Source organism: Danio rerio, chromosome 7 (genome assembly GCF_052040795.2).
Source record: "Danio rerio strain M-AB ecotype USA chromosome 7, GRCz13ab, whole genome shotgun sequence".
Taxonomy (NCBI): Eukaryota; Metazoa; Chordata; class Actinopteri; order Cypriniformes; family Danionidae; genus Danio; species Danio rerio.
The window spans coordinates 26072311-26096052 of NC_141027.1; the positions used below are offsets into that span (position 1 = coordinate 26072311).

A 23742-nucleotide genomic window follows, 5' to 3' on the forward strand; every position below is an offset into this window, starting at 1 on the left:
TAGTGAGTGTATACTGTATTACACGTACACATTCTTTTAAGTCAGCACCCACAAAATTTTCATTAAATTTAACAACGGCTTTTCTTCTAAAAAAGAATCTTGTCAAGCTTATTTCAAGCAAAAATGGTTTGAAACGTTTTGTAATATTAAACTGGATCCTCAAAATGGTTTAATTGTTTGTTTTTTATTCATACTTTGCCACTATCTTTCAAATATATTTAGTCATTTAAAATTCGGTATGATCACTTATTCTTTTATATTTTAAAGAGTACATGTTCAAAAGAAAAAGATGACGGAAGCATTAATTTAGCCATATTTTGACATAATTTTTACAAACATAATTTTTGTGTATATAAAATAGTTTTAATATCTAACTTGATGCATATTGCAAAATTGGGCATCTCTCCTTTGACCATTTAGCAAGACTACTAATACTGAGCATATTAAGTGTGACTGTCTAATGAAATCAGAATCGAGGAGGAAATTGAGCTGATTTGAGGAGTGGTTTCCTCTCTAGGCTAAAAGCTGATTGATTCCTTCAATTCTGCATGGTCAGGGGAAATCATTTGCAGAATGTGCTGTAAGATATTTACAATTTCATGCAGGCTGTTGTACAAGTGTCTATTTATACTTATTCATTTGTAATTAAAGTGCTAAATTTATTCAATATTATTTTTTATTTCACAAACAACAACTTGATTATAAAATACATCACGGTGTTCAAGCACATTATGGAGTTTCACTATATGATGAACCTGGTGTGTAATATCTTCATTAAAATCCATCTGCAATATGGGCAACTGGTGAGCAATGCCTGTTCTAAACCAGCTTACAAAGATTATTCAAGATCTAATTATAAAAGTGACATATTTTAAAAACTGCATGCAGTCACAAAGCAACTACAGATGGATGGATGTTGAACTGCTGTAATGATGTGTCCTCGCATTATCCTAATTTATACCTTTGTCTATAGAAAATAACATGCTCATGTAGGATTCCTAAGAATTATTTTAAAGTGATTTCTTAATGGTAAAATTAATATTGAATAGGGCCTAGTTGCCAGTTAAAGGTTTGGAAGCATTTGATTTGTGTGTTTTTATGTATATTTGTGGTATTGGTAAGTAATAACCACAAGTAGCTTAGAAAATCAGTTATTTGGTGACCTGAAATAGGATGTTTATTAAATAATTTCCAATCTGGCCTATCAGTTTCAATGCCTGATGATTTAATTACAAGTCAATTCCAGTCAACCTTATGATTACAAGGTTTTTATGTTCTTTGAAAAACAAATCTAGTGTGTGTCCTAACTTGAGCTTGGTGCTTTGAAAACTTCCATTTAATCAACAAATTGATAAAAAAGAGGTATTAAAACATACTTAAATTATTCTATAACTACTACTGTATGGCTACAAAAAATCTTGAAATCTCGTTCAAAATTAGATTTTAAGGAAAAATTTTAGTTTTAGTTTTATAGAAGTGTAGTTTCCCCACTAAGTAAAAAGTAATTATACTGTTAACTATGTGATAGTAAGTTTACTTGGCTTTTTATTTATTTATTATGTGCATAGATGTGTGGTTACTTTTTTAAATAACTACAATAAACATGTTTTTATACTTTATTTAACGTTAAGTAACCAGCGGTTGATTTGTGTACAAAAGCTTAATAATTAGCAAAGGCGTGATCATCTACATACAAACCATACAAACAAACAAAACACCTTTGACGCTGACGCGACATGTTGACGTCAACCTAACTGTACACTGGTCGCGGGATTTGCGCGTCACACTGGGGCGCTAAGATGGCTTCAACGAGCTGGCTGCATGGCCCCAACATTACTCGTTTAACGGAAGGGCTGGTGTCCGTTTTAAAGGAGGAGAGACCTGAATTTCTACCCGCTCTTCTAGCAAACTACCGTGAGCATGCAGCGGTTGGGACTCAGGTAGGACGGAGGCTGTTTTTGTCTGCACTGGCAGTTCGCGACGCGAGGAACTGTGCGCTCCTTTCATTTAAATGAAAGCGACATTTGGTGGCGTCGCGTCGCACGCTTGCTTTGTAAACAAAGCCAGAGTAAATATAAAGCGTTGTATAGATATATATATTTTTATTAACTAATGTGGCCATTTGTTGAGTAAATAAGCTTTCGTCAAGTCTTTATTGTTAGTTTAGTGTATGTTTCATGTCTAGTCGTATCCTATTGTGCATCTTTCAGTTTACCTTGGAAAACAGACCTTCATTTGTTTGTATTGACTGAATTTTAGAGCTCTGGAGCTGTGGGTGGTCTGGTGGGCCTCAGTAATGCTCGACTTGGGTCCAGTAAAACCAGGTGAGCTGTCAAGAGTTTACTTTTGCACTCAGAATTGTGCACTCCCAGGTCATTTCTCTTGCATTTGCACAAACCGTTAAAAACATTCTTCTTGATCAAACCCTACTGAGACATTTAGTCTGCTGTTGACTTAAAAAAGCTAAGTGAAGTTTTTTAATCTTGAATTCAAATGAGGGAAAACCTAGACATTCACAGAGTTTTTTAGGATATGAAGTGTTATGTCATGCAAAATAAATTTGAGGACTTGAATAGTTTTTTAGAGGTTTAGTTCTAAGACCATAAGAACTATATAAGAACGCATAAGTGAACCTACTAAATGATTGGAAATAAGATGTAATGTCATAAGGCACTAAGATCTATTTTTCTGGCCTGTAATTATGACCCAAAATAATCCAGTAACTCTTTATTTTTTATCTTTGTGGCTATATACTTATAATCATTATAAAATACTATGTATTACTATGATTAAAGTTAATCATGAACCTAACTTTAACCCACCTACAGTGATTTCTTATGTGGGTACACTTTAATACTCATCCAATGCTATATTTTTAATGTTGTCATACAACAAAATTAATCTGGAGAGACTTTTTTTTAAAAAACGTGAATGAGAAATGGTAGAATCTACATCAAAAGTAAATCTTTAGAAACTTTTTTTTATCTTATGTATTTTTTTATTATTGGTGTCTTTTTATTGTTTAAAAAACGTATTATATAATGGTCATGTTATTTATGTTTTTCTCATGAAATTGTCATTGAAGCTGATATAGCAACAAACTTGAAACTCGTACAATTAAACTGCAAACAATACGTCTTTAAAAGTTGTTATTTAAAACTACTGTTACGTTCTGCCAAACACTGAAGTCTTTTAATTTCTTTACCATAATTTGAATGATTCACCTGTGCATGTTTTTTTTTTTTAATGAACAAGGCTCTATCGCAGATTCTTTCATGGTACTTTACTATACACTCATTTGCATGCGTTTTAGGTTTGAAGGCCTGTGTCTCCTGTCTGTGCTGGTAAAGGACAGTTCCAGTGAAGTGTTTCAGCAGCATTGCCTGTCATGGCTGCGAACACTACAGCAGATCATCCAGGTGAGAGATAACTTAAAACATTTGATTAGTTCTGGTTCTTATGCTTGCTCATTCCAGATATATATATATATATATATATATATATATATATATATATATATATATATATATATATATATATATAGCAATTGGTGTTTTAGCTGTCCAAGGTGGATATGGCCTAAGGAGCCTATGTCTAAATTTTCTAGATTATTTAGAGGACTTGCTGTTACGTCAGGTTTTTGGCTGTTAACCACACTGGTAATAGTTGGATGTAAGCAAGAGCATTCATTGTATAGTTAATGTACTACCGAACACATTGTTCCATATTTAAGCTGTGTAAACCAGAAAAGAAATGTGGAATCTGCTAAATCATATAGAGAAAGACTTTGTAAGGAAACTGCAATATTTTGACAAACTGATTGTAATATATGGTAACCGGTACGTACAGTTGAAATCAGAATTATTAACCGCCCTTTGATTTATTTATTTATTTATTTTTTTGATTTTGTATTGCCCAAATGATGTTTAAAAGAGCGAGGAAATTTTCACGGTCTAATAATATATTTTTTTATTCTAAAGAAAATCTTATTCGTTTTATTTCGGCTAGAATAAAAGCAGTTTTTAATTTTTTTAAAACATTTTAAGGTCAAAATGATTAGCTTTTTAAACAACATTTTACATAGTCTACAGAACAAACCATCATCATACAATAACTTGCCTAATTACCCTAACCTGCCTAGTTGACCTAATTAACCTAGTTAAGCCTTTAAATGTCACTTTAAGCTGTATAGAAGTGTCTTGAAAAATATCTAGTCAAATATTATTTACTGTCATCATGGCAAAGATAAAATAAATAATTTATTAGGAAATGAGTAGTTATGTTTAGAAATGTGTTGAAAAAAAATCTGTTCTCCGTTAAACAGAAATTGGGGAAAAACAAACAGGGGGCCCAATAATTCTGACGTCAACTGTATGTGCAGTGTTAAGATAGTAGGCTAATATTAAGATAACATATTATATTAAGATATTAGACTGATATTTCATGCAAAGGATAAAAAGACATCCATCAATGTTATCAAGATTCTGAAAATCCTCTTCAGTCTGGCCAACCATATAATACTTTGTATAGGGTTAGGTTATGGTTGGGGTTTTGTAGGGCTGTGTGTGTGCGTGCATGCGTGTACACGCATCACATTTATTTATACATATATTTTTTCCCCTGTGCAACCAATTAGTACAGCCTAAAACATGACAAGGATTAATAATTTTAAGCTGCAGTAATCAGCAAAATATGGGAGTTTATTCAGTTCAGGGGCATTGTTTGCATTTTGTGCCTATAATATGACCAGTTAAGGAGGGTGCATCATGAAAACACTGTTGATCTGTGATGCGTCTGCTGTTCCTCAAACACACAGTCGCAGGCTCCTCTCCCGACCGTGCAGCTGGCTGTGAATGTGCTGCAGGACATGTTACAGTACTCGTCTCAGCTGCCGGAGCTGGCCAGAGAGGTGGGACTCAACTCCATCTTGGGCGTCCTGACCTCACTGCTCAGTCTTAAATCAGAGGTAAAAATGTCATGTTTTATTTTTGTTATTATTTTTATTATTAATTATTATTTAAAGCATCAGTTTGCATCTTGTATTAAAACTTTGTCATTTTTTATTATTTTCATTTTTCTGTGGGTGGGTGTGCAGTATGTAAGGCTTTTTCTGAACTTTAATCTTTTATTTATTTATTTTTTTTAAATAAGTTTGCAATTTACATTTGAACATGAAAAGAGACAACAGACAACAATATTGGGAACAGCAGCTTTCTGTATTAGACCTCATTTGCATCTGATTTTATAGTCATGTGCTTGTGACTGAGAAAAATGCATCTTAATACCAAGTTTAAATATGGCCTAAATGTGCTTTTAAATCAAACCAAATAATTTCTGTAGTATTGTCAGTATTTCTTATGGGTTATAATACTAATAGTTCCTTCTGAGCTGGTTTACTTGTTGAAACGTTTTATAGTCACTGCTGTTCAAAAGTTTGGGTCACTGATTGTGATGCTTTTGTTCACTAATGACATATTTGCCTTAGCCAAAAACAAAGACACTTTAAATTTTGCAGAAGATTATTTCACACAAATGTTTTTTTTCTAACTAACTCTTCGTCAAAGATTCCTGAAAAAAAAAAAACGTTTTTAGCAAAATTATTAAGAAGCTGTTTTCAGCATTAATTAAAATAAGTATTTATTAAGCATAAAATCAGCATTTTTTTATTTCTGAAGAATTGAGTGATTATGTGACTTTAAATGGTATTAAATGCAGCTTTGGTTTACATGTTACCAAACATTTTTGTCTATATGGTTAAAGTTATTGTGTTAAAATAAACTTTTTCTCATAGTGCCACCTAGCTGCTATGAAGGGAATGATGGCGTGTATGACCTACTACCCACGAGCTTGCGGATCTCTGCGGGTCAGTACTTCCATACAAATACATAATATGTTTTTCCATAAATAGATATTTAGTATCTGATAAAGCTAAAATTTTTCTCTTGCAGGAAAAGCTTGGAGCATATTTCCTCTCAAAAATGGACTCAGATAATCCAAAAGTACAAGAGGTAAGTTACTTATAGTAGTTTAGTGTGTTACAATGTGAATAAAAGTGTGTTATAGAATAATTGACTGTTGAAAACAATTGAATCACGTTTTGGGATCTTGTCTCATTGTTTTGTTTTCGGTAGGTGGCTTGTGAGTGTTATGGCCGATTGCCCTGTCTGGGGGGAGTGTTGGAGCGAGGTGGAGGTGGGCGCAGGGCTGAAGGCTGGACCAATCAGCTCCATTGCCTTCTAGCATCAGCCAATAGCATACTGGGACAGCTTTATCATGGTGCAGAAACGGGTATGTAAGTGTTTTGAATGCATGTTTTTGTTTGCGTTTATACATTTCACATGCGCTGTTATCCAAAACAAATTGCTACACAAATCATTAGTTCTTGTTTTTCCCTGCAAATCGAACCTACAACCCTCAAATTGCTAGCACATACTTTACTTTTTGAGCTACAGGAAAACTTTTTGTTGCTGTATTCCAAGAATTGTCTTTGTTGTATGTAGTAGAAATTTAATTTCTCTTGTTTGTTTTTCCTGTGTTGCTGTTTCAGAAGGGACAGTTCAGTATGAGGGTCCCGGTGTGGAGCTGCCTTTCCCCCCTCTGGATGATGTAGATCCACTTCTGATCCTTCAGCTCCAACATCGCTACAAGGCTGTTACTCTAGCTATGAAGCACACACTTAGGTAAGTGCTTATGTCGTACGACTATGTTGATGTTATTTGAAATGTTTATTTTCATAAATATTTTGTACTTTGTAATTAGGGTTTATGAGATCTTGTTTTATTTACTTCTCTGTCTAGTGTTGATCCTGCATCTTCAGTCCGTCTACCTGTCCAGCATGTGCTTAATTTATTGTGTCGAGCTCTGGCCGTCAACACAAAGAGCATTGTAAGACTTTAACTCTGTTTCTTTTTGTATCTTTCTGTGCTTCTAAGTTGATCTTTTAATTCATAAAATTCAGTGTACATTTTAGGATGTTGGATGGAAACTATAGATAAAATCTTAAATCTAATCTTCCCCTCCTTACTCTAGCACTAAATTCTCTCAGCACAAACAGTTGCTTTGTATATTTAGCACTTATGTGTATTGACTCTTCTTGTTGAATCACTGAATTCCTCCTCAATTGTAAGTCGCTTTTGGACAAAAAGAGTCACTCTACACATTTTGGACTGCTCATTGTGTGTGCGTGTGAGAACTGTCAACAACACTTCCTCAGACAGTCTCACCTGCTCTGCAGAGACCCACATAATGCACCATTTTGAGGCTTAATGTGTCCAGTCAGTAGCCGCGTTTCCATCTATCGCGCCTAAAGCGAGCGAGCCAGGGCGAGCCAAGGCCAGTGGGGTTTCCACTGTCACTTCCGGGGCCTAATCGGGCCAAAGCGGGGCTTTCTTGGGGCCAGCGGCCGGCCTTTTTCGGCCCGCCGAATACCTTGGGCCAAGGAGGGCCAGCTGGGGCTTCGGGGCGGAGTGAAAGGAGAGGCGGGCAGTTTTCTGATCGCACATGAGTACATGCGCCAAACAAATAAAGAAATAAGGGAAAGAAAACATCTAGCCTTATATAGTCTGGGGTCTTTTTGCGTATAATCACCCTTATTTTTCCCTTTTAAATGTAAGGCTGCTGCATAAAGTAATAAAGTAGTTTTAATTTATAGTGACGTTTTTTGCTGCGTCCTCCTTTGTGTTTCAACAACGCATAATAAGCTTTACACCATAAAGACACAGCAGACAGTAAAGGCTTTCGAGAGTTTTTGTCAAGTTTAAAATGTTTGTTTGTGCGCGTTTAGATGCCTGTATGTGTGTGTGAGACCGGGCAAAAGCGCTCCTTCACAGCTCTGTTATGCCGCGAGCTGCTTTTTTCTTTATTTATTTTGGAGATAATACACAATATAAATACAACAGAAGGACATAAAACTTAACAAAATACGTGCCCACTTTCATAGACTTTAAACAATATAGTGTCATATCTTGATAAAATAGCCTAAGCTTTAATGAAATATAATTTAAAGAATTACAAATATCGGATATATATAAAATCACATTAAATAAATAAACCAATATAAAATAAATAAAAGCTAGCTATATGTAGGTAGCCTATATACAATACATAAATCGAACCGTTTTAAAGCTACATATATAGCCTATAACTTTCATTTTACAAAGACCTGTCTGAAAAAAAAGATTTTCGATATTTTATAAAAACAATTAACACCGGAGAAGGTTTGAAATATTATTTATAAAGTATTTGGATACGATGATAGTAATCAAATCGCGCAAACAGAGCATTATTTGGGTGAGTGAAAGCAGAATCTCCTATACCTTTTTTTCTGTCACCCAGTCCTGCGCAGCGCTCGCTGCTTTAACGCATATGGGGGAAAGCCCACACACAAAATGTGTTCTATATCCTCAAACAACTGTTTATGTTTTTATATGACGTGGTTAAATTTATACATGAAACTTTAAATTAAGAGCTTTAGTGAATAGCTGCCGAGCGCAACAAGTATGGCTATATTTTATTAGGCTACTCGCTCTTATGCTGAAACACTTAACACGACTTCTGTCAAAACGAGGATGTTATAAAATACATGCAATATCGAGTTATAAAGGAGAATTTCTGTGGCTTTATATTATGGATGTGTGCGCTCTCTGTGATGTGTCCCTGCGTTCGGCGAGAGCAGTCGATGCACAATGCCAGTTGGTCGGCGAGTAAACAAATGTAATGAATGGAAATACACAGGTCTGTGCGTATAGACATTTCATGTACTGCTGTACAGTAACGTGTCATTTGTTTGTTTCGGTTGTCTTCATTTTAAAGGTTTCGTTTAGTGATGATTCTATGGTGTGCTTTATCTGAAGTGGGCGGGTTGTGTGACGTTTGATTCGGGGACGTTCTGTGGGCGGTGTTTGCGTGACGCGCTGTGAGCTATTAGCCCGTCAGTGGAAACGCGACATGATTTCGGCCTCATTTCTCAACCTTCCGGGCTATTGGCCCGGCCCGGCCCGATTAAAGCCCTGGCTCGCACTGGCCCGATAGTGGAAATGTGGCTAGTGTTTACAAATCTCCCAAAGCAGGAATGTCCATACTCGCTCCTGGAGGGCCGGTGTCCTGCAAAGTTTAGTTCCAACCCCAATTAGACACAGCTGATCTAGCTAATTAGGCTCTTACTAGGCTTTCTAGAAACATTCTTGCTGGTGAGTTGAAGCAAGGTGGAGCTAAAATCTGCAGGACACCAGCCCTCCAGGACCGAGTTAGGACATCCCTGTCCTCAAGAGTCCGGGAGTCGTCTCTTGCTTTCACTTTCAAAAATTTCATTTTTTTTTATTCAAGACTACTTTCTTCTTGGCTTCACAGCAGAGAAAAAGTAAATAATAAATTATTAAATCTGAATGATTAAATAAAACTTTACTGTATACCGGGAGAGGACGAAGAGACATCTAAACTGCCTGTAAAATATATGTACATCATTAGAAATGGTCAATCAACACACTTGCCTTACATAAATAATCTACGCGTTTTATTCTAATTAATAATGAATTGTTAATAAATATTATCCATTTTAGAGATATTGTCTGTTTTTATAATTTTTTCTAATTTGCTGTATATGTTATCAATTTAATGTTTATATATTACATATTTTATAGATATCTAAGATGCTTTGGGAATACTGTACTAAATGTCATGCCAATAGAGCAACCTGAACTTGAAGACGTTAACCCGAGGGGTCTCTTTTAGAGTCCAACAGGTGATGGATGTCAGAAGCTGTTGGTTTTACCCTCAATACACAATGACACTCTGGAGTTGCTTTCTGCCCTCATCAAAGCGTAAGCACACATGCACTCACATTCATTCTGCTGTCTAAATAGCTACTTTTCATAGATTATTGTTTGTGTATACAACTTGCTATTAATTATATGCAGTAGTCAACATTTGAAGTGGATCATAACATTTAATCTACATTGACCTACATCTAATAAACAACACCCATTCTTGTCTTATGCCAATTTTGTTGACATGTTGACTATTGTATATTTGTTATGTTTTATTTATTTCTAAGTTTTTTGTTTGTTTTTTTGTTTTTTGATGTGGCAAATTTGAACCCCCTAAAAGCAGGTTTTCTTTTGTAAGATTTCGTTTTTTTTTTTTTTTTTAAAGCACAGATTTTTCTGCTAAAATTTTGGTAATGTTGACATACACTAACACCTGCCATCTAAACAATTAGTGTTGTGACTCAACACTTCTAAATGCATCTCATCTTTTGTTGTAGTATCTAAAACTGTAAGATGAAAAGCTCCAGCTGCATGTTTACTGTTGCATGAATAGTGTAATTGTTTGATTTCTGGTTTTTGGTATAGTGTTGGTGGTGGACTGGTCCAGTATAGCAGTGTGCTCACAAGGCTTTTCTCTCAGTCTTTGTCTGCATGGACGCCTCTGCCTGAGGCCAGTCTTGGCCAGCAGAGAGCATACAGGTACAACATAAACACTGATGATGGCTAAAAGCACTGTGTTCACTTTTTTCATTTTTGGTCATCTGATTAGAAGTAGTCAGACCAGACAGTTTACTCTTTGTTTATGTTAACTGTAGATTGATATGTTGCTGTGTTCACCTTTAGTGCTGTGCGAGTGGCTGTGTACCGCCTCATAGAACTGTGGGTAAGAGTTGGAGGAGCCGCTCTGCTTCAGGGAAGCCCTTCACACACAGAATTACTGTTTACTCACCTGATGGGTGACGTGACACCAGGATCAGAAGCAGTCAAGGTGAGCTAAAAATGTTGGCAACACAATAATCTCAAGGAAGATTAAAAAACATTAAAATTGTCATCATTTACCCCCAACACAAGTGGTTGCAAATCATTGAAATTAATCAGTTGGACACAAAAGTAAATATTTTGAGGAGTAGCCATTGACTTTCAATGTAAGAACAAAAATACCATGGAAATTAGTAGCTTCAAATCAAAGGAAAGACACAAAATTCCAACATATGCACAATGGTTGAAATATGATGAATAATCTGTCCCTTTAACAGGGATCTCAAGGGTCATGAAATTGTATTATATCATGGAATTTTAAAAATCTGTTAGAGACATTAAAATTTAGAAGATTTTTTTGTTGTTGTTGATTCTAGTCATGTAATATCAGGTATTTTTATTTGTCATTTAAAATGTTTTACTTGCCATTTATCTAATATGATTTTATCACAGCGTTTTTGCCTTTTATATTAGAATTAGTGTTTGGTTAGTTATTTAAAGTGATAGATTACTAATAACTGATTACTACTAGAAAACTCTAATTTGATTACATCACTAATTACTTCGTCAAAAGTAATCAGATTACTAATTACTTTGAAGTTACTTTTAAACGTATACAAAATAAACGGAAGCTCTTTCAGTAATTTAATATTCACTGAAAAACATTGCAATTGGTAAAACACACAGCTTGACAAATTCAAAATATTTAAAGAGATAGTTCGCCCTAAAACATCTTCACTTGTTCCAAACCTGTTTCCCTTTTTTTTGTTCTTTTAATGACAAAAGAAGACATTATGAAGAAAACTGGATACCTGTAATCATAGTAGAAAAAACACATACCATTTCTGCACTTGTGGAGACAAACTGTAAACGCTCAAATGTTCAAACGCTCATATTCATTATAGGTTATGAAAATAAGTCATTGAGAGTTTTTCATTTTAGAAGTTTGTCTTGAAGTGGGGACACTTATTTCAGTTCTGATAAAACTTTTCAAATGACCATTTTTACTGTTAAATATATGTTTTAATATATGTATTCATGAGTTTTGGTGAGTGTTAATATGTTTAAATCATAGCCTTACATTTCTTATTTCAATTGTTGAATCTTTCCTGTCCAGCTTCGTTCTGTGCAACAGTCATCAATGACTGACCTGATTGGCTCTGCTGGCAAGTCTGGTCCTCGTCGAGCTAAAGGAATGGGTGAAGGATTGACGATACAGAGGAAAGGAGATGTGCTCGCAAATCAAGACACGTGCGTCGCTGCTCTTCGGGGTGAGTGCTCAGTGCATTTCAATATTTCAAGATGTGTTAGAATAAAACATCATTTGTTGATGAAGAGCAATTTTCTTTACAGCATTGAGACAGATTGTTTTGACCAGTGGCACTTTGTTGAAAGAAGAACTGCATAAGGTTTGTTTAATACAGTTTATTTTGTTGCTCAGGTTTTGATGTCCTGTGCTAAAAGTGTGGTGTTTGATATTGTTTTTCTCCTCTGTCAGAGGATCCAAGACCTGGTGGTTCCTCTGTGTGTGCGTCTGCAGCAGCAGGCTCACTGTTTGCAGGAGGTAGGGGCTATCAGTGGACAGTATGGCAGTCCTTCTCCTCGCCGCGAGCTCTATCGAGTGTTACTTGCACTTGTGTTGGTGCCCTCTCCCCGCTGGCCTCCTCCACTGTCTTGCGCTGTGTCCATCTTCAGCCACGGCCGCAGAGACCGCAACATCAAGGTGAGAAAGCAACATGCTTGGTCACAGCTTAGGGTTGAATATGTTAGTCTGGTAGTACTCACTGGCAGTGTGCACAATATCAAAATCAGTTGTGTGGGTTGTTGGAATGTTAATATTTAAAATGTTGAATAAATTAAAATAAAAAGAAATTAACATTCTTAACGCAATTGACACTTTATTTTGACAATGTTTTATATTTGTAATGCGGCACAGACTGGCATTGGAGTATCATTTCATTCGTAAAATAATATAATTTCTCATTTTCATTAGGCCTTCATGATATTAAAACAGTAAACCTTGCAATATTTTTGTTTTTCCTGCAATATATTTCACGATATAAATATATTCTCACCAGATGATTAGAATAGCGCTATTTGGGGAAAAAATACATTCATTATGATAAATGTGTAGGAAAGTGCATCTTAAAAATATATAATAAATCATGGACGGAAGCTGAATAATCAAATATAAAAAAAAAGGGTGTAGTTTTCATCATATAAATGTAATTAATATTTGTTAAAGCTACATACAAAACAATTACTTGTTACTGCATGCTTCAAATGCTCACACAGTCACAAGTCTTAAAATACATGTGGATGATTAAGTTTTGGTAACTTAAGGATTAAGCCTTGCAATGAGTCAGGAACATAAAAGATATTTTAATGAATGTTGGTAACCAAACTAGGATGCACTGGTACCAATTTTTTAGATCTAAATCCGATTCCAAAATTCTAAGTATCAACCCAGAGATCCGATCCCGATACTGTTACATATTTTTTTTTAAGGCATAATACAGTCTCTATAGTTCTTAAGATAAACTCAAATAGTATATCTTTTTGTAAAAATAACAGACCCATAGGCCTACTGTATATCATAAACGCATAATCTAACTTAAAGCATAAAATAAAACATGCTTGCTATAAACATGATTGCTGTAAACTAGGCTACAGCCAGGTCCAGCTTATGCTTCCTTTTTTTGAATTTTAAGATTTTTCTTTGAAATCTGTAATAGGCTACCACTATTGACCCTAATCAAAACACAAACTGGTCTGTTAAGTAAAATATTAATATAAATAAAATGACTGTGAAATATTCAGGGTAGTGAATATTCAGGCATATATGCAGTGAAGTTCCAGGGTAGCCGATAATAGGCTAAGTCATTTTCTATTAATTACAATCCATATTGCGCCCGTCAGTTTCACTTTTATTAATTCAATTAACTACTTTGACCACAATGAGCCAGGCTTTACAAACTCAGTCAGAATGATTTATATGAATAATTTTAATTTACATTTTTAATTTTAATTTTATGGTGCATTGATGCATCACTGAGACACAGCCTACAGCCCTTCGTAATCTGCGGACACTTTCAAAATTGAGCACCACAAAGGGAAGAAATCAGTGCGTTAAGGATCTGTTCAATGTAATATTGAGCTTTTTCTAATTGATCATTTCAGGTTGGCCTACTTTGTGTGTGAAGAACAGGTAATGACCCTCTCTACTCCAGTATTGCGAATGCGATCTGCTGATCTGACAGACACAGCGCAACATGATTTAGAAACAGCAATGAACTCTTTGTTGCAGGTCAAATTTCACCCATTTAATGCAAAACTAAATACATTTTTCTACATTACTTATATTATCAGAAACAAATAGTCTTGGAGAGTTTTCATAACCGACCGCGACACGCAGTTTGAATGGTGAATAAATGGAAAAAGATTGACAGGCGCAGAGGGTGGGGGAAGCACTGAAGTGAACAGATTTAATCACTTGAATTTTCATCTGTATTTCTCAATAAACTGTAGAGTGGCATCAGAACATTGGGATTTATTAGGCCTAACTGACAACTTTCTAGGCCCTTATAATTGACTACTTTCATGGCTTTTGTTGGCTTATAAATTACACAGAATATACCGCACACGCAAGATCAGATTTGGATCGGTACCAACTGGCCGATACCTGATCCAACAAAAATATGCTGTATCAAACCGATATTCGATCCAAGCATCAGTATCAGTGCATTCTTAAACCAAACTTTTTTGCTTAAATGACGTATAAATATTTTAATACCAATACAGTAGAAGCATCATTATAAAAACAAGTAAAGGTTGCATGAATTAAATATTTCTTTGCGAGTTAATCTTTTAGCCAAATTTAATAGAGGCCCTATTATGTTAATGATCTTTAGTAAAAGAGCAAAAATCAGTCCAGTTAAAGCCAAAGTACAACCAAATTTCCTCATCATTTACTCACGCTCAAGTGGTTATAAACTTTTAGGAATGTCTTTCTTCTGGTGAAGACAAAACATAATACTCAAAAAAGCAGCCATTTACAGCTATAGTATGAACAAAAAATGCTAAGGAAATCAATGGCACTTTTAGGTGAACAGCCCCTTTAATGTCTTACAATATTTAGTGACCCCAAAACATTTTCAGGATATTCTTTTGATAGGGTGTTGCCATACACTTTTATCAGTCCCATTACAAAGCTAAAACAGGTGTACACTGTTTGGAAACATTTTGAGCTTGTCCTCTTTTTCAGTGTCAGAGTCTCAGCTGGCCACTTACAAAAGAATCACTGAAAGCCTGCTATTAACATGTGAAAATGGGATCTTGGATACATGAAATCAAACCAGTTGGAATCTGTTTGAAAACCAAAAAATATACAAGGCCATTATCTTTATTTTGAAAAATATTATTTTAATATAGAATATAAAAATATAGTTTTTTATGAATATCTAACAGTGTCCTTGCACTTACAGCACTGTAGATCTTTAGAAAATGCATACCTAAACTTATTAAATGCACACATAAGCGCACACTCAGAATAACAGACCTAAATGTTATCCACCAGAGGGAGTGTCACACTAGTAGTTTCACTTGTTAGAATTTCAGTATTCCAAGCTAGTATTATTGTGACTCCGAGTTCATCATGTACTATTAAAAGCATAAGTGCTGCAAAAAGGCCACAGAGTTGAGCAAATGTATGCTGTAATAAAAGAGCGTTTAAGTCAATGTCGACACTTAGGGTGAGGCTCACTTTAAGCATTAGATACCATTGACAAACACGGAGCAATATTTTTACAGCATTTGATACATGTTAACTTGCAGTGTTACTTTAGAATTTGTGGGCATTTACTTGATTAATCTAGATTAAATGAATTTGGCTCACAATATATAAAGTCCTAAGGCAATTGATCTTAATGAATAAAATGAATTGTAAATTGTTTCAAGTATTTCCTATTTGTGGAAGTGTTTTCAGCCACCAATTGTCTTCATTCATAAGTATTAATTCAGAGGTTTGTTAAATCACTGTAGCTGTGGCAAAATCTAGCCCTTTGCCGTTTAATAAATTAAACATCATTTTTACCATACCTGCCTAAACATGTGAGCATATTTTAAAATGTCAATCTAGAGTTTGACGTACACAGAAATTTGTTTTGACAAAGACAGTATGTTGTCCTCTCTTATGTGGCTGGATGCTTTCACTATGAATGCTTATTCAGGGTGGTGTTATGGCTGTTTGCTTCAGATGACGCAGGGGATTGTAACTGGAGACAGCTTTTCATGTTTAAAGGGTGTAAAGGAAAGTATTGAGAGTTTAAAATGAAATATTATGCCTGGCAAACAGGTTTTTTTATTGTCTTTGAAAGCTAAATTTAGCCTATTTTGAAACTAGAATAGAAACTGCCAAGTGAGAGTAGCACTGGCATGGACCTGCCTCTGTATCTGTTTTTCATCACACAGTTATCACATTTCTTTATATCAGTCATGCTTGTGTTTTGATGCTTAGGACAATCTCAGTTATAATCTGTTTTTATTTATTCATTATGTTGTTTCAAACTTCTTTAATGCATGCTAGTGTAGTTTAAAATGTAAGATTTTTGCATTTATATATCCTTGTATTGTACTAAATGACTATACATGAGTGTCTTCAGATGAACACACACATTCTTAGAAAAACAATCATAATTTAATTGCATAGAGCCATCAAGCTGAACTCTTTGCAGTTGGCTGTAATAAATTTAGTTGAAATCTTGGTATTTCCCTTTCAAATATAATTTCACTTTAAAGGGTGCTGATTGATTCAACAACTGGGGTGTTAACTTTGATGTTGCTGTATGCTTAATTGTTATAAACTTTCACTTTTTAAATTTTTTGATAACCTGTGTTTTACAGTTAAAAATAAGTAAATGATTGGAGAGCTGTGTTTTTGAGATATGGCACAAAATATTTTTATTTGGTGCTACTCTTTCTTGAACAATGATCATGTTGTCTCTTTCATCCTGTGTTGGCGTAGTCAAATTTGTTCTGACCCTGCTTAATGTGGCTTTCAACATTTCCTGTTTTGTTATTTTCTCTGTTAACCCCTGCAGGTATCTTCATTCTGTGCTGAAGCTCTGATCATATGCAACACTCTTATTCATCCTCGCACACCCTCAATCTCACTCCCTCTCACCCCTCTAACTCTCAAATCAACCCCTTCGGCCCCTGTCCTAGCCTCTGGCCAAAACTCCTCACTATCAATTCCTACCCTTCTTGGTGGACCCACAACCGGGCCACCTTTCCCTGCAAGGCATCCAATGGGGTTAGGCCCTGCTAATCTCCTTGGATCTCTGGAGAACCATCTACCATTGGCACCTCAAGTTCTGTCATCTTCAGCAGGCACACCAGGTGACCTGCTGCTCTCCCCCGCCCAACCCGGAGAACTGACAGGCCTCGGAGTCCCTGAAGGTCAGCGGCAAGTTTTTGTTCGCTACGACAAAGAAGAGCCAGATGATGTGGAGATCTCTTTGGAAAGTGATTCAGATGATAGCGTGGTCATCATGCCAGCTGGTATGATGATGGAGATGCAAGATGGAGCAGCAAATACACAATCGTTGTCTCAACCAGCAGTTTCAACAGTAGGAGGTCTGCAGACCTCCACCCCAGTGGTGGGTGAGGTTGGATCAGCTGACACATCTTCAGCTAATGAGCTGCCTGGCTCCATTCCCCACCAGATTCTGCCCGCTAATAACATTAACTCCTTCCCTGGACCAAATCAAACAGCTCAGCATGTGGCTATAGTGCCACCTCTGAACTCTGCCACAGCCTCACTCTCAGCCACAGTCGTCGGTCTTGCAGATTCACTAACAGGTGGACCGCAGCTTCAGCAGATGTTGATGCAAACTTCTCCAGGTGGGCAGCCCCCAACTCTGGGCCTGTCTTTGCAGATGCAGCTTCAAAACCAGATTGCACAGACCAGCCGTCAGCTTCAACAGCAGCCTCCAGGAAATGACGTGGACCAGAATGTTATCAACATCAACAGTTCGGATGACGAAGAGGAGGATGAAGAGGAGCTGGAGGAGGAAGATGAATTGGGGGAGGAAGAGGAAGAGGAGGAGGGTTTGGATGATGAGGAAGAGGAGGAAGGCAGCGATTTTATAGATGATGAAGAGTACCTTGAGGGAGAGGAATTTGAGTATGAAGACGATGAGGGTGAGGATGAAGATGAAGAGGAGAGCGAGGAGATCCAGCCATTGGAGGGAGATGATGGCAGAGCGATAATAGGTGAGGAGGAGGCAGAGGTCATGATTGAGCCAGACGAGCAGCAGAGGTTGGAAATGTTCTGCGTTGAGGGAGAACGAGAAGTTGAACCCGGGATCGAGGAGATGGAGGGTGTGAGGAGCATCTATGCCGAGGACAGGATCAAGGAGAAGTCGACTTTGGAGGAAATTGAGAACATTGGAGCGGTTGAGAGAAACGAACCTGTGATTGACAAGCAACAAATAGAGACTCTTGTGATCGGGGGAGATGTAGAGGAGCCTGAGGAGGACACCACTGTGGAGGCAGTTGAACCTGAAGTAAAGGAATGTGAACAGGAAGAGGTGAAGCCAGATGATCCAGCTGAAGAAGAAGAAGAAGCTGGGCCGTCACAGCAGGCTCAGGAAGTGATTGTGGAGGACGAGGTTCAAAAGCAAGAACCAGAATTGCAGCCTGAAGACAAAGCTGATCAGAGTGCTCCATCTACATCTGAACAGGAGACAATAGAGAGTGTAGCTGAGACAGTGGAGGAAGAAAAAGCAACCACTGAGGAGAAAGATGATGAAGAAACAAGAGGCACAAAGAGAAAAATGGAAGATCGCGAGGAAGGAGAGTCTTCTGAACAAGGGTCTGAAAAGAAAAAGGTAACTGTCCATCTAAGGTTTCTTCCCTTGGGCTGTGAATGCATTACCCACCTACCTACACAAGCTGGGACAGGTATAAAATGTAAATGAAGAGTATTTTAAGTGTTATTTTCAATGGGAACTCTGCATTTATAAATCCAGCAGTGTGATTAGGTACTGAGTATCTGTTTTATGCAAAGCACTGTAAGCAAAGTGTTTTTTTTATATGCCAATAGTTGGAGAATATTTAACTCTGAGTAAAACACAGCAGAACAGAAATGCTCAAGTACTCAAAGCTGAGGCTTTTTCAGCCGAGCGCTTCGGTGGACACACACCCTTAAGTTCAAAAGCAGTTTTAAATAAGAGCTGAAGCGAGTTCACCTTTGCTGCTGTCAAAAACACTCGTCTTGGTTTTTCATTTGAGTTATGTGTAGCCAGCATTAGAGCTTAGATCAGGCCCAAAAATGTTAATTGTCATCCCAAACAAAATTGCTGCGTTTAAAAAAAAAAAAAAAAAAAAAAAATCTGCGAAAAATTCTCGCTGCCTGTCTACGATATAAAGTGTGTATTAGACCAAATAAGAAGCACTGAATTAAATTATCTTTTTTTTTACGCCATGTCTTTAAAATATGGAAATTAATTTTACCCCTCTATTTTCAATAGAATTTCTGTGCTAGCCTGCGGCTAATGACGGCACCTGTTTAAATAGTGTTTCATCTTTTTATGCTTTTACATCGAAATAAATGCTTAACTCTATTTAATTGAATGTATTGTAATTACATTACAACATTAATGCTGTAAAAGGAACCATATGAAACTAAAAATAGTCACATAAAGCTTTCACCTGAAGTTGGCTGAAAAACACTAGCTGTGCATATAGTCTACTCTGCTTGTGCACACCGTGTGTGCCAGGAGACACTGTTGCATGAGCTAGAGCATTGCTGCTCATGTCATAAATTGGCAATTGTGCAACTTTGTAGCCCCAATGTGTTGCTTAGGCCGACAAAGCTAAAATATTCAGATCAAATGTCTTATTCATACTCCTTGTCAACCCTGGAGTTTTAAGCCTTAGACCGGCTCACTTCAGTTCACGACTGTCTATTTTATACCATGAAACCCCCGTTTCAGCAAGGTGCTTTCACACCTTTAGTTTGGAAAAAGTCAGGAAAGTGGGTGTGTCTAGCTCTGTTTGGGTGGTAGTGTCGGGGGAGGGAAAAGGGGAAGGGTTTGAATAAAAATGGGAGTTTCCATTTGGGCACGCGCTGATTTTCACCAAGGAAAAAAAACAAGCACACAGACACAGAGGAGAAAGACAGTGACTGTGTTTAATGACGGTGGAATGTTTGATACTGCACGTCGAATAAGTCAAGAGGAAAAAACCTCTGCATTTTTCGCAAACTCAGATGCACTCTGTAGGTCAGAACACCGTGTGTGTGTAGACAATACTGTCACAAAATGCGGCGAAAATTAAACCCATTGGTCGGCAATAGTTTGCTTGCAGTGTTCACGTTTATACTCAGAGAGCAGCATTGACAGCAGATCTTTCAGTCCATAATATTGTAGTGATGTTAACGTAAACTAAGTAACTTAAACACTGAAAGAATATTGCTGACGATACAAACTATAACTTTGCCATCTGAATGAACAAAGAAAGGGCACTGATCGCACACACTTACCAAATCTGTAGAGACTGTCCTAATCAACACATACTGGAGCTGCGTCTTTTTTAAACGAGACTAGCAGCAAATCCGCATTTCACAATTTCCAGATGCGAAAAGCTCTCAGCTAAAAAATGTTCCGTACAAACGTATTTCTGCCGCTCGTCACATGCACTGATCCACATGTGAGTCCAGCAGCGCTCTCATAGAGAGAAAATTAAAACAAAACTTTCACTGCAGCACATTATAAAAGCAACACTCTGACCCATATCTCCAAACAATTCTTATTCTTTTCCCACTTCTTTTGGCAACACAAAGTGGCGTCTCTCTGCTGTCTGAACACTGTTTCAGGTAAAGTCTTCGAAGCTAGCATGCATATTAATGAAGTTGTACCTCATACACAATAGAGCGCGCTAATTGGTTTGAACCAAGTTTTACTCGTGCATTAATGCAGCACACTCAAAGGCATAATGCAGCATTCCCAGGTACAGACGTCAAGATCTCATGGCCATGACGCAGCTTCAAAAATTTGTTTTAAACCGGAAGTACGAATTTGCTCGAAATAACGCAAAAACAACCAATTTTCACTTTTTAGTGAAATATATGTGTCCTAATAGTGTTTATAGCTGTGTGTGGCACTTATACGATTGTCAACAGCTCAAAAATGTGTTTTGGTGTTTCGTGACCCTTTAAAATAACAACGATTTATAATTGAGTACTTCACAGTTAAGATTTATTTAAACAGTTAACACAATGTAATGTTTAACAGTATCAGAATCTATTTTCTGTAAGAGTTAGTGCTCATAAATATCCAAACATTAAAATAAAAAAATGTCAAATAAATACAAATATGAATTAAGCCATATGTATAAAATAAAGATTAAAATCAAATGTATGGAATTTTCTAATGTCACTATCAGGTCTTTTTCAATGAAACAGCTGCTTTATAACTTTAAATATTTGTCATAAATATGAGAACATTAAAGGGAAGCTAAGTCTCCAACACAATTATTTAAAAGGTCACAATATCCTTTTCTGCAATATCTGAATATGTTGTAGGAGCCTATTTGTTTAGATTTAATAACTAATGTTATATGATGCATTTCAGCTTTGAATATTTTTGCATTTGAGAACTTAGAATATTCATACGTGTTGTTCAGATGGATTTTCTTTGCTTTTGGCATTGAGGATATGTAGCATGTTAAAAATTGTGTGCGGGCTCTTTAAGATCTGCATCTGTCTAATCTGACGGCAATGCATGCTTTAGAAGACAGCGGAGTCACACAGTTTTCTTTACGCATCTGTACGTGGTCACGTTATGGTTGAAATTTGAGGTTATATTTTGTTTACTTTAATTTATTTATCTCTGAGTGAAGATTAAAAGTCAACATCTGACAATAAACAGACATCGTATTTCTTTATGGGACATTATTAACCTGCACGCTGCATTCTGCTCATAGGGCTGCGAGAAAAAAAAAGAGTGGATGTGTGGTAAAATAATGAATTAAAAAATTGAGGCTATGGTCAAATAAATAAATGAAAGAAAAAAGTGCGACTGCTCAGAGTGCAGGCAGCTAGGGACAGCGGCCGTCGTGACCAAAAAACGGACCGGCCCACTGGGAATACGTCCGGTCCTCCCGATTAGCCAATCCGGCCCTTGGCTCCAATGATTATTAAGTTCTATTGATTACTATGATTACTATTATCAAAAAGCTAATCAATGAATCCTGCCCCCACAGCAATCATAACCAAACTATGATCAAACTATAGGTCCAATATCGTGTATTGAAATGAACTATAGTTCCAATTGTAGGTCTCCATCGGTCCACTTAGATCTAAAAACCAGTGGTCCGACCTGAGACCTGTATGGCATTAGGTTTAAAATTTCAACGTTTCCTCTGACTCTTGTTGGGTTAGATATGATTTGTTTCGGGTAACTTATAAAAAATGTGGCAATCATGTTTGCAATTAAATGCAGTTGGGTAAGATTCTGGTCTAATTCCTTCAGGTGTGTCTCTGTTAATTTCTTTCTTTTTTAAAACTGAATTAATGTATATGTAATTCAAGTGAGAAGTGATTAGGGTCAGGTATTGATTTAAGGACCTGATAAGATGTCTAGCTCAAATACCATGTATCAAAAGCTCCAATATCTTAAACTGAAATAAATCATTATACCCCTATTGTCACCTGCAGTTCTGCATGAACCTGTGTTAAGTATGCAATTTGCATTGAACAGCACTTTGTCTAGAGATTCACAGCAAATCAGCCTATACATTCTTAAGGAGCATATCATTCTGGCCACAATTTGGTTTGCTGTTTAGACAGTCGAGCAAGCCTGAAACAAATGAGAGTATCTTGCAGTAGAAAAAAATTGTATACAATTTAAACTACTTGACTACTGTTTATTCTGGTTAAGGCATGTAAACACAGTTAGACATGTGCTAGTGTTATTTCAGAGCATTTCTCTGTGGCATATTTCCTCGTGTGAACTCACTCTCTTGTCTTACTTAATCTTTCCTCCAGATAGATGATGAGGCAATGGCTTCCATGCTGGCTGACTTTGTGGACTGCCCTCCAGACGATGATGATCACGGTGCCTCACAGACACAGTCCTAACATGACCAAACATGTCATACAAACAAACGCCACGTCACCAAAAACCTAGTCCAATCCTGAATGGTCACACATGGTCAAATCTCCCAGATACTGTCCCATCAAACTCTGCTGTAGTTGCACTAGAGATGCTCCAAAGTGAGAGTTTTAAGATTTCAGGTTCCTAAAGTCCAGTATACCTTTTCTTCAATATAACTCTGCAAAAACGGTTTATAAACCTTCTTGGTGGTCCTGGCTAGTGTTTTTCCTATTTGGCAGCTTAATAGACATATGATGCTTATGTAATCTCAAGTATTCAAAAGTGTTTTTATCAGCTTTGGCAATATAGGTAATGTTGTTTTGTGGCCTTGTTTTGTTTCTTTTTTTTGTAATATCATTTGTATGTGTAACACATGTCTTGGCATTGTGTTGTATGCAATCATGCAATAAAGTGAACTGGTTACGGCACTTTTTTCATGAGTTCTGTTGAAATTTGGCATCTTACAAATTTTAGTTTTGTAAGTGAAATCATGACCACAGTTTGAACGAAATCCTAATGCTGTAATGGGAAACCAGAGGTGTGGACTCGAGTCATGTGACTTGGACTCGAGTCAGACTCGAGTCATGAATTTGATGACTTCAGACTCGACTTGACAAAATATGAAAAGACTTGCAACTCGACTTGGACTTGAACATGAATGACTTTCACTTGGACTTGCGCCTATTGACTTGTAAAGACTTGCTACTTTCTATAAAAAGCCCAAAGATAAAAAGTATGTTGACAGGAACGTTCTATCTCTACATATGTGTGTGTGAGACAGAGAGCATGCACGCATACTTTCGACCACTAGCGCTTTGTGGCGCACTTCCGTGTTTTTGCAC

At 36.7% G+C, this 23742-nt stretch overlaps 1 protein-coding gene across 2 annotated transcripts; it reads left to right on the forward strand.

The window, feature by feature from the left end:
• Positions 1-1788: 1788 nt before the first annotated feature.
• pelp1 (proline, glutamate and leucine rich protein 1) lies at positions 1789-23328 on the forward strand. Of its 2 annotated transcripts, none has more exons than XM_087260993.1 (17): positions 1789-1940; positions 2260-2324; positions 3314-3419; positions 4817-4966; positions 5792-5863; positions 5949-6008; positions 6132-6288; positions 6548-6680; positions 6798-7278; positions 9046-9818; positions 10350-10463; positions 10608-10752; positions 11860-12013; positions 12096-12151; positions 12241-12465; positions 16841-18631; positions 22792-23328. In XM_087260993.1, exons 12-17 carry the CDS (start codon positions 10717-10719, stop codon positions 22882-22884), a joined length of 2355 nt encoding a protein of 784 aa, XP_087117119.1. In that variant the 5' UTR covers positions 1789-1940; positions 2260-2324; positions 3314-3419; positions 4817-4966; positions 5792-5863; positions 5949-6008; positions 6132-6288; positions 6548-6680; positions 6798-7278; positions 9046-9818; positions 10350-10463; positions 10608-10716; the 3' UTR covers positions 22885-23328. The 2 variants fall into 2 exon arrangements, with proteins under 2 accessions (XP_087117119.1, XP_087117118.1); XM_087260992.1 differs by having other exon boundaries at positions 6798-6885; positions 9730-9818.
• Positions 23329-23742: the final 414 nt, after the last annotated feature.

Excerpts from the sequence above, each read along its gene's own strand:
- pelp1 (XM_087260992.1), top strand. The coding sequence starts at position 1,800 with ATGGCTTCAACGAGCTGGCTGCATGGCCCCAACATTACTCGTTTAACG. Across the intron at positions 6,289-6,547 it reads TTATCATGGTGCAGAAACGG|AAGGGACAGTTCAGTATGAG; the intron begins GTATGTAAGTGT and ends TTGCTGTTTCAG. Across the intron at positions 12,152-12,240 it reads TGAAAGAAGAACTGCATAAG|AGGATCCAAGACCTGGTGGT; the intron begins GTTTGTTTAATA and ends CTCCTCTGTCAG.